This window comes from Eptatretus burgeri, chromosome 17 (assembly GCF_056783735.1).
Source record: "Eptatretus burgeri isolate ZD-2024b chromosome 17, Ebu_testis_v1, whole genome shotgun sequence".
NCBI classification, from domain to species: Eukaryota; Metazoa; Chordata; class Myxini; order Myxiniformes; family Myxinidae; genus Eptatretus; species Eptatretus burgeri.
Window position 1 is genome coordinate 38,189,367 of NC_140977.1, and position 13,125 is coordinate 38,202,491.

A 13,125-nucleotide genomic window follows, 5' to 3' on the forward strand; every position below is an offset into this window, starting at 1 on the left:
ATAGTCAAAAAGCATTGACAGCCTCACTTTTGTCCTGCAGAATCCTCTGGTAAAGTTTGACGAAGATAGCTGAGAGAATTTGCGAGTCATTACACTCACAGTCAGCGCCGAGCCGAGCCGTGCCCCGCCAAAACAAATGAGACAGACCGACATATAGCGAAAATTTTCAATTTTCGTCATAACAAACAAACAGACAGACAAGGGTGAAAACATCACCTTCCACCTTCGGTGGCGGAGGTAATAAGTGTAGTTTAGAGCTTCAGCTGGGGAGATAAGCACTTGATCACAATTTTTGGGCCAAAAATGTCTATGACCAGCTTGACCTTTTCTTATGACCTTGACCTCGTGATGTCATGTAACTTGTTCCATTTGATATCTCATCATCTAAACTATCAACCTACATACCAAATGTGTCAAAATAGAAGCTGTAGTTGCTGAGATGTACGCCATTCCTGTTACGCCCCTGTGCAGTGGCGGCCATGTTGGATTTATACTAATTAGTGGGTATTAATTAGATCAAAGGTTTGTGCCTGATATCAGACGATGAAGAGGACTTCTGTAAGGTCATCTGGGCCAAGTTTGGTGATTTATTTCAAAAGTGCATACCAAAACCGCCTTACAGTGTGGACAAGGTGGATTTGCTGTCTCTGTTTGCTCATCCTTACGTTACAACCGTGTTTTCGACGTTTGCACGTTCACACCGAAATGGAGAGGAATAATCGAAATCCCTCACTCTGAGCAGTCCATCAGAATCAAACCCACAAGAATGAGAACAATCCAAGTGGACTTCAACCACTCACCACCAATACAGCCCCTTGAAACTGCAAGTAAGCTTAAATCAAATCCATTTATCAGTTAACAAGGTGAACATTGAACTGCAATTTGTTTTTAGTGTTTTATTAACATCACGCCCTGGTCTTGTTTACACATTTCATAGTCTGTGCTTGTGGTTCTGAAGGTCGCTTGGACCGAAACACGTCGCCGAGTTCAAGTGCTCATGCTAGAGATACTATAAAAAAAGCTCACGTCCCAGTCTATTCGTCCTCGCTCGACTTGGGAGTCAATCTTGCAACTCGTCGTTAAAATTCGATACTAAAAACCAATTTCCATTTCGTTCACTTCGGCAAAACCTTCTGCATATTTTGACGGATTATTGAAATGGCATTTGCTGGCAAGTGGCAACTGGAATCGCACGAGAACTATCCGGCATTCGCACGGAAAATCGGTAAGTTAATCCATCCATTAATTGAAAATGTGAAACCGTCTGGTATGACATTAAGCTTTGTTGTCTCAGATATGTAAGATGAATCATTCAGTGCTTTTATTTGTTTAAAGGTCAATGCTCATGAAAAGCTGGAGCACTGAACGATCAGGACACAACAGAACAAAAGCAGAGAGAGAGAGAGAGAGAGAGAGAGAGAGAGAGAGAGAGAGAGAGAGAGAGAGAGAGAGAGAGAGACAGACAGACAGACAGACAGAAAAAGAGAGAGAAAGGTGTAGGGGAGAACACACAGGGTGGAAAAGATGGCTCCAGAAGCAAACCCTCAGGAAGGAAAAACTGGAAATTTGAAAGGGTTGGGTTGAGAGAAGGTGTTAACTGGGGTAGAAAAGATCATGGTTTTGGATGGGGGGGGGGGGTCTGAGATGGTGGTATGGTGGTCAACAGCTGTCTTTAAGACTTAGAGGGAAGAATGGGATTGAAGAGAATGTTGGAGTTGGTTCCACAGGTGGGAAAAGGGGTAACAATGAGTGGAGGTGAGCAGTGATCCTGGGTTTTGGGAGTTTCACCAGAAGGGGGATGGACATACACAGAGAACAGACAAGCAACATGCAGAATTAAAAATGAACGACTAGCATGATATAACGAAAGAAAAATTAAAATAACTCAACTATTAATATTCAACAAATGGACAAGGAATGGAATGGGGGATTGTTTGTGTCGTTGTGCTCGTGTTTGCGGTGTATCAATTCGTTTTGAGTCCTTTCGGTTGTGTCTCGATACTATATCAGGTTTGAGGAAACAGGTGGCGATGACTATTGGAAACGAGCACAGACTTGGCAAAGTGTGTGACAAGTTTAATGTGTCTTGCAGCTCGGTTTATCGAGGCCCTTGTGTATACAATCCAACATACTTATTGAACAGTGATTAATGGAACATCCTTTAAGATTGCCAAATTGTTGGGGATCAATCACGTCTGCAATATCCTCCATCACTCATTCAGTTAACAAGCCCTCAAATACATGAGCGAGCGAACACAGGTGTAACACATATTGGTCGATGCTGATCATATTTCGTGACTGGGGGTGGTTTTAGGAACCAGATGACCAAACACATTTTCCCAGGTGTCAGGGAAGCATCCACAGCAATCACGGGTGTGGAAATCAAAATAATCCACAGCTTTAGAAACCTTCAAATGGAGTAGACGTTCATAAACTTGAAATGCTCGATAACCGGGGGGGGGGGGGGGGGGGGTAATGGGGCTGGCAGGTAGAGTTTCAATAAAAACAAGTTTAAGACAGGAAGAGTGGAACAAATTTGCACCAAAGAGGAATTAAGTTCAATTACAACTTCAGTGATTGACTTATCGGTGTTGGGAAAGCGTCGAGTTCGCTTACGCAGTCCAGTTATATATAAAATTTGTCGATGAAACTTTCCTCGTTCTGATTGCTTCAAATGGCCAATCTTTCGATTAAAAAAGTAATTTACCATTGCCAGTTAAATTTCACTTTGAATTTCATTTCATAGACGTCTGAAGGTGTCGGCGTCAGACCCTCGTCTGAATGCCATATCACGCCGCCCCCAATAGTCTACAAATACTATTGGTCATCCATGGCTTGTCATTAGGATGGCATCTAATCATAATTTGTTTAGTGTTGTTTGAATTGATAATTGACTAACTGATGAAATTGCTCAGGCATAACATAACAGCTCTCTACCTTGATGGTGGACCATGTGTGCCCTGCAGAAATGTGTGGGGGGGGGGGGATAAAGCACAGAAAGAGTAGAGGGTGCAAGAGCAGAAAGAGGGTGGTGGGATAACTCCTTGAATGAGCTTCTTCATTTTTCTTACTCAAGCATGTAAGCCTGTAAGGCATAGGATGGAATGCTATTCTTTATGAAGATACGTATCGGTCTCCATCAGCGGGCAGGTTGAGCAAGAGATTTTATAAAATGAAACCTGAGAAGAGTTTGGTTATCATGACCAGCATGGGGAAATATGGTGAGACTGACATTTAGAGCATCACCTTTTGGTAGAGCCATACTTTTGCTCTAACGAAAGGCCCAATGCTCTAACTTCAACTGGACCTCAATTCGCACGTCAATTGAGAACATTTTCAAATCCTGGAGTCCCTTTTAAAAGGAGTAGGTCATTGGCTGCTGGTGTACTGGCCAAATTCGAATTCCTGCTCTGACTGTAGCAGGGGAGAGCAATGGCAAACCACAAAGCCTATCCTCTGCTCTGTTTTTGCTGGCGGCTCTGAAAAAGTATCACCACAAATGGATAAGGCTCACGGAGTAAGATGATGTGGAGCAAACATTAGCAGACAATTGACAAATCATCACTAATATTTGAGATATGGCTGGCTGTTTGGTCAAGTGGTCAAAGACTTGTGTCTTTCTCCACTGACTGGTGTGCATTCAATTCCAATGCCTCACTCTCACTAACCTGCACTTGACTTGACAAACTTAAGAAGCATTAAAAACACCTTTCAACATGAGTTGAGAGAGGCTTTCATCTTAAAGTGGACTGAAATAGGCTGGATTACAGATTCAAATGCTTCCAGAGGAGCAAAGTGAGAAGCATCTGCATTGGGCCAGAGTGGGGACAGATTCACTATAATAGTTCGGATGAAGGCCAGTTACACTGTAACAACTAAGTGTCTATCTTCCGCGTCAATGTGAGAGTGTGGCGTCAATCTTCAGCAGGAGATTGACACCACACAACCAAATCTGCCCAGAGTGGCTTCCATGACACACTGGCCAACGTAGATCATCAATGAGGAGTTCTACCAGTGTGCAAAGCTCAAACCGCTGGGGCAAGTGTTGTGAGTACAGAGAGTGTGACTAGCTGGACATATTATTTCATCTGATCGGGGTATTGTAATCAACCCGTCCAGCAGGTGTTGACATAGTGCGGAATTGACAATGAGCAGCAGTTATGTCATGGTTTAGTACACACTAGGACTTATCTGAGCAAATTCCTGCCAGATTGGAATGCCTCTGATTAGATATTGGCACCTGTGAATATGAGGGTTACCTGATCTCTCCACTATAATGTCTTCACATATTTTGTACTTGTAATGAGCAGAACCATTGTTTGCAACATGGGATATTATATATATTTTTATTATTATTGCTATTACACTGTAATAAGCTATAAGTAACCCAGAATGGATTTAGCTCTGCAAAGAATACCAACACATCTGCCTGCATTTAAAGCCACTTCGGCGATGTGGTCCGCTCAAGATCGGTTGTGACAGCTCGTGTGGCCTATGAGCTCCAGCGACTGCACTTCTTGCAGAGATTAGCCAGACAACTAGTCTGTTCAACACTTTGAGTTCAATAGCTTATCCATACAGTCATCTAGCTGACTATATATTATTTTGAAGATCAGCAGACATGGCTGAGATAGCAGCCTGCCTCTCAGAATTGTGGAATATTGTTCTGCATAGGGTGGAGGCATCTGCAAAATTGTAGATGATAAAGCAGGGAAGAAGATCATGGACGTTTTTTTTTTTTTGTATACCTTGGTCGAGGCTCGTATGAGAGCTAACACACAACTCACAGCAAGGAGGCATGAGACAAGAGGGGCGGGAGTGGAAGGGACAAAACAGTGGGGAACAGACACATTAGGTGAACTGTGGAAGGGAGAGGGATGGGGATGGGACGGGGAACATGGCGAAGAGAAGATGGACATTTCAGGGACTTTCAGGAAGGAAAGTAGGAGAAATGAAGGAAGTGGGCTTGGGTGGATTATCGGGGGTAGAAAAGATCAAGGATTTGGATGGGGGAAGATAAGAGGTGGTGGTGAACAGCTGTTTTGAAAGCCTGGAGGGAAGAATGGGAAAGAATAGAGTGAGGAAGTTTATTCCAAAGGCGGGAAAAAAGAGGAATGAAAGAGTGAAGATGAGCAGTGATTCGTGATTTTGGTAGTTTTACCAGAAGGGGGTTGTTGGCGGACCTTGAGCGCCCTGTGGAAATGTGGTGGGGACAAATCGCAGAGAGAGCAGGGGGGCAAGGCTGGAGAGGAGTCGGTAGAAGACAGAAAGACCACCGACCAACCTGCGGTGATTGAGTGAGAGGCCCAAAGACTCAGCTTCATTGCGGGAGATGCCGATGATCTTAAATGCCCTGGTTTCGACAGCGTGAAGCCGAGAAAGGTGGGAGGCAGGAGCACCAGCCCAGAGGGGAGAGCAGTACTCCATCAGGCTACGGACAAAAGCTTTGTAAGTGGTCAGGAGCTCAAGAGGGCCAAGGAAGGACTTAGCACGACGGAGGATTCCCAGTCGGCGACTGGCTTTTGAGGCGAGGTTGGAAATGTGACTTTCCCAGGAAAGGTCATGGCAGATAGTGAGACCTAGAAGCTTGAAAGAAAAGACTTCTTCCAGAGGATTGTTGAGAAAGTGGATGGGGGGGTTTTGTAAACGGTCCTTTCGAAGAGACATAGTGAGAGCGTGAGATTTGTCAGGATTGAAAGACATGTTCCACGTGTTGGACCAGTTTGTGATTTTATCCAGATCTGCAGTGAGTGAAGAAGCTGCTGCTTGCCGGTCTGAGGGATGACCGATGGTACGGCAGAGGGTGGAGTCGTCGGCAAAGAGAAATAGAGGATTTTCCGGAGAGTCCGAGACCAATAATTCGGTTGAGGGACATCAATAGAACTGGCCCTGATCTTCCATTCACGATTTAGTGCATCCATCCATTGTTGGGTTAAAAGAAGCAACATTTCCATGAACTGCTGATCTGTCGTAATATCTCTGAGATCTTTCGTAACAGTGGAACATTTTGAGGAAAGACCGGTCATGGTCATGAGCAGGGAAATGAGAGAGGATAGGGTTTAAGAACAGTTGTTGATGATTACAGCACCAACTCCATCAGGATCGGTTGCAGAGAAGGTTTAATGTTCGAGTCATAACTTGTCAACCTGAGTGGGAGAAAGATCCACGTTATGCAGACAGTTGGAAGGAATTGGGGCCCTTGCTTTTTCAGAGTTGTAGACATCTACACTAATAAAAGGGTGTGTGTGTGTGTGTGTGTGTGTGTGTGTGTGTGTGTGTGTGTGTGTGTGTGTGTGTGTGTGTGTGTGTGTGTGTGTGTGTGTGTGTGTGTGTGTGTGTGTGTGTGTGTCAGTGCGTCTCCTCCATAACTCCAAAACCATAAAACCTAGCAGCCTGAAACTTTGCATGAGTCCAAAGAAAACTCCAAGGAAGTGGGTGTTTGAGTGATTTAAAACACCCCTTTTGAAGATAATTAACGGAATTACTTAATTATATCCTTCATCTAGCAACCCTCGGCCACCTCACTCTCTCGGTCTTAAGGCGTATTCTAGGTAACCTCGCTGGGGTCTGAAGCCATCACTCTCTCCACTTTTTCCCCTCCACCTCTTCACTCTCCCCACTCTCTCACTCTCCCCCACCCCTCCCCCTGTTCCCCCCTCTTTTTCTCCCTCCCCCCTTTAGTATTACTGTCAGCGAAGCAACACGTGGTATTTGCTCGTTGTTAAATATATATTCGGCGTTTTCCTGATCAGTGTTTAAGATGACTCCATCTATTAGTAGTGAAGGTACAGAATGGGAATGGATTGTCGTGGAGTGCAGTGAAAGTCACCGGTGCAGCGTCTCCATCCACTCGTTAGCCAGATGCATGCTGGGAATTATTTTACCCTGATACTATCCTAAAGGCTTGCTTTTTTTCATGAAAGCTAGATGGGGGACTCAAGAATAAGGATAAACTAAATCATCGATTGTATTAATGACTGTATTTCTGCAGGTATTTCAGAAGAGCTCATCGAGAAGTCGAAGGATGCAAAAACGATAAATGAAATCAAGCAAGATGGGACAACATTTACCCTAACAACGCAATACCCCCAAAGGATCAGCACAAACACCATCACTTTGGATAAACCCTGCGAGATTGACCTCCCAACGGGGAAAAAGGGCATTGTAAGTTTCACGGCATTTCACCCTGAAAAGTACATTCCTGAGCCTCAAGTCTAAACTTGACGCGTGTGGAACTAACCGAGTCTGCAATCTTGAGCTTTTCCCTTTTAGATTTCAAGTCTTCTGACAGGCCAGCCGACATTCCTTTGGCTCACCCATTTCTACCTCTGAGTTTATCTGCACCTGCTGAGAACCTGTTCCAAGTCGTCACTTGCTATTCATTGTCTTGTGTCGTGATGCATCCATGCATTTTGATCCTACTTTGTCCAATTTTCCATCCGTTGACCCTTTCGCAGCCCCTGTTATTCTGTTGTCTTACTCGCCTCTGAGCTATCCCACCTGAGTTCGAAATTTGACCCAACTACTAAGTCTTGCCCTGGAATTTCACAGGTGGGGTGATTCATAAATTTGTGCGCCATCCCTAGGATGTACGTTAAACTGGGCATTTTTTGGTGGACGTTAAACATCCCATTGTTTCCTTCGCAAAGAATAGGCGAGCTATCGCCAGGACCATGTAACAAATTCCAAATTTCTATTCTAACTTACAGGGGGGCACTACATCAGCGGAACAGTCACTCCTTCAGCCAATGATGCTGTGCCGCAGCTTTGTGCTGCATGTGAAGGAGGAGTAAGAAGATGAAATGTTTAGATGATGACAATTTATTTCTGGATTTGCCAATGAGTATCTCGTCATGTGAATAGCCAAAGACACGTACAATATGTCTGCATTCTTTCAGGTCACTGTCACTAAACAAGGAGATAAGGTGGTGTGCAAGATGGATGGTGTTCACATGACATTAGAAATCATCAATGAGAAACTGCACGAGGTGAGTTTTGTTCAAGTTACATGACGGCCGCTTTGGTAATGTCATCGAGATACTCGGTCTGTGCCGGACTCAGATATGTCATTTACACTGCACTGGCTCGCTGCGATGACTAGGAATCAGCAGGTGACACTTTTCTGTGCACCTGGACCCAGGTCAATCCGTTACGTATTCAAATGTGAAAGTTTACGTGTGGTATTAAATTGTATGAAACAAGCTTATGTGTAGTCTGTTCTCTGTCGTTGATCTGTTCTGTTATCTCTTATGTGTCGTCTCTTCGTTGATGTTATCAGATAGTCTTCTTCCTTCTTGAGCCTTCTGAAAGTCACGGGTCACTGTAGAAATTCTTGGGAAAAATATCTGGGTCATAGAAAAGGCCCCTTTATATGGTATGTGCCATTTTGCAAACAACATAAAAGAATGGAAATTGCATGGGTTGTAGAAAATACCAAAGAATATAAAAGAAGGGACATTCAAAAAAATCTTGTGTGCATGCCGTACTACTACCTTTGTGTTCTTGGGAGGAACAAAGAGAAAAGATCACATAAAGGGGAGCTCTACATATACAGGTTAAAATCCGTCTGTATGTAAAGTCTTTCGTGTACCTTGAAAACGAAAACACATAGGATAATGTGCAAGTGTGTGATTAATTGGTTTAAACGAAAGCCTGGTGTTGGCTTCGCGGTTAGGCCTAAGTCACATTTGCCACGGCGGCCGTGGGGTCTCCAAAATCTACGGCCACTAGCAATTATACGGCGGCCGCAGTATTTCCACGGTCACACAATGTGGCAGTCACATATGTTTTTATTTTTCGGGGAGCCGCACGGCGTATTTAGAAATTGTGGAGACCGAAAACGTGGGGGGTGCCGTACGGTCTTTGATTTGATGTCGCACGGTGACCTTAGGGCGTCCCTGCGGCGGCCATAGAATTTTCAAGGCAGACGCAAGGTAGCCTCAAGGTGCCCACAAGGCAACCGAAGGGGGCCCGAAGGCGAACGTGCGTCCAGACGGACGGTAACGAGTGGGTATATATCCCAGTTCTTTTTTTACTGAAATAAAAATAGAACAGTTCGGAATATACCAGTACGTGGTGCCCCCAGAATCCGAATTGAATTCGTTCCAGGAGGCTGTTCGGATTGCAAAAAGTTCGATTCCCAAACTATTTTCCCAATAAGAAATAATGGAGTGAATTAATCTGTTCCTGGGCCCCAAGAAAACCCACTTTCAACTGAAATTCCCCATGTTTAAGGTAAAATAAGATGAGTAAATGACCTTCGGTGGCGGTGTATTGTATGTAAACTGGTACAATCACCACATCCAAAGGTTCACACAGGCTCGAGCTCCGGCCTGGGTTCCGATCGCTCGCGCACTCTGCGAGCGCTGCCCCCAGGGCAGCTCATCAAACATGATGCCCCCAGAACCACAATCACTTTCATCTAATGCATAGGGCTGACGTAATCATGGATATTAAAAATTACCACCGGTTTTGCTGTGAAATTCAATCCTTGCCTGACAGTCCGTCACACCACGTGATTGGATTGCTTTTTTTGTTATTAATTAAAACACAAGATGAGTAAAAAAAAAAAAAAACAGCACAAATCAAGGTGAAAACACGAGGTAAAGTAGCGATCGACACACGAGAGATGCTTTCACGAGGACTTCCACCGACGAACTGAATGAACAAAGCGCGAAGATGCGGCTCGAACAGGTGGGGGAGACGCGTGAACAAACATGAACGCCACGTTGTGTTCGGTTTTTTTAAAATGTGTTCGGTTTTTAGGGCAAATTTCATTTTTCTAAGATTGAGAGACTACGTCAGCCGCACGAATAACGCAAGTCCACCGTACGCCCTATGTACGGTCGACGTGGAACACAACTACGTCACAACTACGGCATGTCGAATTTCTACGGCCAACGTAGAAATGAAAAAAGTTATAACTCCGCGTTATAATTCCACGGCGACCCCAACGGCCTGTAAAAGATAGCCAAACGGCATAGGGCCACCCTGAGGCCACCGCAGAAACTCTGCCGCCGCCGCACGTTTCTGTCAATTCAGAGGGCATACGGCCTCCGTATCCTCGCCCGTAGAGCAAATGTGACTTAGGCCTAAGGGGACACTGTACTGCTGATGCAGTGCCCCTATAACCAGTACACTGGTTCTCATTTTGCCGACCTCAGAAGGATGACAGGCCGAGTCAACCCCCTCGTGTTAATTCGTGGCCAACGTGGCTCAAACTCAGGACCCGAGGATCCCAAGCCACCAGCCTTAGGCTGGTTCCACGTTGACTGTACGTCGGGCATACGGTGGACTTGCATTATTTGTGTGGCTGCCGTAGTCTCTCATCAATGAAAAATGAATTTTGCCCTAAAAACCGAATACATTTTAAAAAACCGAACACAATGTCGTGTTCATGTTTGTTCACGCGTCTACCCCACCTGTTCGAGCCACATCTTCGCGCTTTGTTCATTCAGTTCGTCGGTGGAAGTCCTCGTGAAAGCATCTCTCATGTGTCGATCGCTACTTTACCTCGTGTTTTCACCTTGATTTGTGCTGTTGTTTTTTTTAAACTCATCTTGCGTTTTAATTAAAAACAAAAAAGCAATCCGATCACGTGGTGTGACGGACTGTCGGGCAAGGATTGAATTTCACAGCAAAACCGGTTGTAATTTTTAATATCCATGATTACGTCAGCCCTATGCATTAGATGAAAGTGATTGTGGTTCTGGGGGCATCATGATTGATGAGCTGCCCTGGGGGCAGCGCTCGCAGAGTGCGCGAGCGATCGGAACCCAGGCCGGAGCTCGAGCCTGTGTGAACCTTTGGATGTGGTGATTGTGCCAGTTTACATACAATACACCGCCACCGAAGGTCATTTACTCATCTTATTTTACCTTAAACATGGGGAATTTCAGTTGAAAGTGGGTTTTCTTGGGGCCCAGGAACAGATTAATTCACTCCATTGTTTCTTATTGGGAAAATAGTTTGGGAATCAAACTTTTTGCCATCAGAACAGCCTCCTGGAACGAATTCAATTCGGATTCTGGGGGCACCATGTACTGGTATGTTCGGAACTGTTATATTTTTATTTCAGTAAAAAACGAACTGGTATATATACCCACTCGTTACCGTCTGTCTGGCCTACGTTCGCCTTAGGCCCCCCTGTGGTCGCCTTGCGGGCACCTTGAGGCTACCTTGCGTCTGCCTTGAAAATTCTATGGCAGCCGCAGGAACGCCCTAAGGTCACCGTGCGACATCAAATCAAAGATCGTACGGCGCCCCTACGTTTTCGGTCTCCACAATTTCTAAATACGCCATGCGGCTCCCCGAAAACTAAAAACATATGTGACTGCTACATTGTGTGACCATGGAAATACTGCGGCCGCCGTATAATTGCTAGTGGCCATAGATTTTGGAGATCCCACGGCCGCCGTGGTAAATGTGATTTAGGCCTTAACAATTTATGCAACCAGCAGCCAAAAATGTAGCACATCATGGGGGGGGGGGGGCATCTCCACCTGTTCACCCCTTAGAGGCAGTTTTTTTTTTTCATGTCGTGAGCAAACTTCGGTAGATGACAGGTGATGATGGTTGTGGTCAAGTTTCATCAAAATTGTGTGTGTAGTTTTGGAGATGAAAGCAAATACAATATGGGGTGGGGGGGGGCACCACCCTGCACACCCCTTAGACCACGATTTTCTTTAATATCATGAACAAACTTTGGTTGATCATGGGTTATGTAGGTTGTGGTCAAGTTTCCTCAAAATTGTGTGTGTGTACTTTTGGGGAAAAAAAGCAAATACATATTTGGGGGGGAGGGGGCACCCCCATGTACACCCTCTTAGACCCCGATTTTTTTTTTAATGTTGTGAACAAACTTTGGTATGTCATCGGTGATGGAGGTGCGCCAATTGAAAAGAGCCGACAGTTAACCTCCATCTCAACAAGGGCCGGACGCTCCCTCAACAATAGGTTTGTATATCTTGTTTATAGATTTGGCAACTCGTAATGGAATGTATATTGATGTCTATTGCATAATATACATTCCTTATGCTAATAAAGGCTTAAAGTTATTTCAGAATATGTTTAGAAGATTCGAAAATATGGGCTGGCAGGATGACCTACAGGTATGCACACTCACCTCTAAGCTGTATAGTTTGGGTTTGAATCCTGACCCAACTATAAACTGTCACCCTGGTGTTTCACAGGCAAGATGATTCACCAATGTGTGCCATCCCTCGGATGGACGTTAAACCGGGAGTCCCATCTGCTGGCATCAGTTGGTGGAAGTTAAAGATCCCACGATGTCCTTTGCAAAGAGTCGGCGAGCTATCGCCGGCACCACAAAAAAGTTACATATTCCTGCCTTAACTACTCAGTCGAAGGTCCAGCCTGGCCAGCCGGCTCGTGAAAGACTTGAGCCATAAACTACCCCCGGCACACCCCCACATAGTGTTGAATAATTGTGGCCGGTAAAGTAAGAAGGCGCAGATTCGAAAATATAACAGCAATTTTGCTCGTTTTTGGAGTTAACCACGTACTTCCATGTTTGTTGTTTCAGGTTATCCAGTTGGATGACATGGTCTACAAAAGAATATGCAAGAGGGTTTGATCAGAAATGTAGTAAATGCTTCAATATGTGTTCAGCATTTACTTGAAATACCGAAGACTTGAAATTACCTTTTGATCCTTCGAGACGTTCTAATGCCATCCGTCTCACCAAGCACTCTTTATACACCAAGTACTCCTTCAGCAGACAAGTCTGTATGGAAAAATAAATAAATAAAAGTATGCTCTACGTTGTGTGTTGCTTCATATTTTTTTCACAAAACAAGACTAACTGAAGATGATCGAGGACTTGATTTTGATTTCTCAACATCCAGAATTCCGACACACCATTATTTACGTAATAGGATGAAGTTGTTTCATGAACGGGATTTGAGGAGGGTTTGCAGATTACTATTTATGCTCGTGGGATGTTAAAAAAAGGTAAACAGATAAGATACTCAAAATAATGCAAAACACGTTAAAGTAAATAAATAAATAAATTTTTAAAAACGATTTGATTAAATATAAATAAATGAATAAATATATATATATATATATATATATATATATATATTTTTTTTATGGTTTAATGAA

At 44.2% G+C, this 13,125-nt stretch overlaps 1 protein-coding gene across 1 annotated transcript; it reads left to right on the forward strand.

Moving 5' to 3' along the window:
• The first annotated feature begins 1,058 nt into the window (after nt 1-1,058).
• On the forward strand, nt 1,059-12,781 carry LOC147009800 (gastrotropin-like). Its single transcript, XM_085861527.1, has 4 exons — nt 1,059-1,225; nt 6,992-7,164; nt 7,899-7,988; nt 12,545-12,781. Exons 1-4 carry the CDS (start codon nt 1,159-1,161, stop codon nt 12,593-12,595), a joined length of 381 nt encoding a protein of 126 aa, XP_085717653.1. The 5' UTR covers nt 1,059-1,158; the 3' UTR covers nt 12,596-12,781.
• Nucleotides 12,782-13,125: the final 344 nt, after the last annotated feature.

What these genes read in the sequence shown, in the direction of transcription:
- LOC147009800 (XM_085861527.1), top strand. Translation starts at nt 1,159, where the DNA reads ATGGCATTTGCTGGCAAGTGGCAACTGGAATCGCACGAGAACTATCCG. An exon ending in GGCATTCGCACGGAAAATCG is followed by an intron (nt 1,226 to 6,991) that starts GTAAGTTAATCC and finishes GTATTTCTGCAG; the next exon opens with GTATTTCAGAAGAGCTCATC. An exon ending in CAACGGGGAAAAAGGGCATT is followed by an intron (nt 7,165 to 7,898) that starts GTAAGTTTCACG and finishes GCATTCTTTCAG; the next exon opens with GTCACTGTCACTAAACAAGG.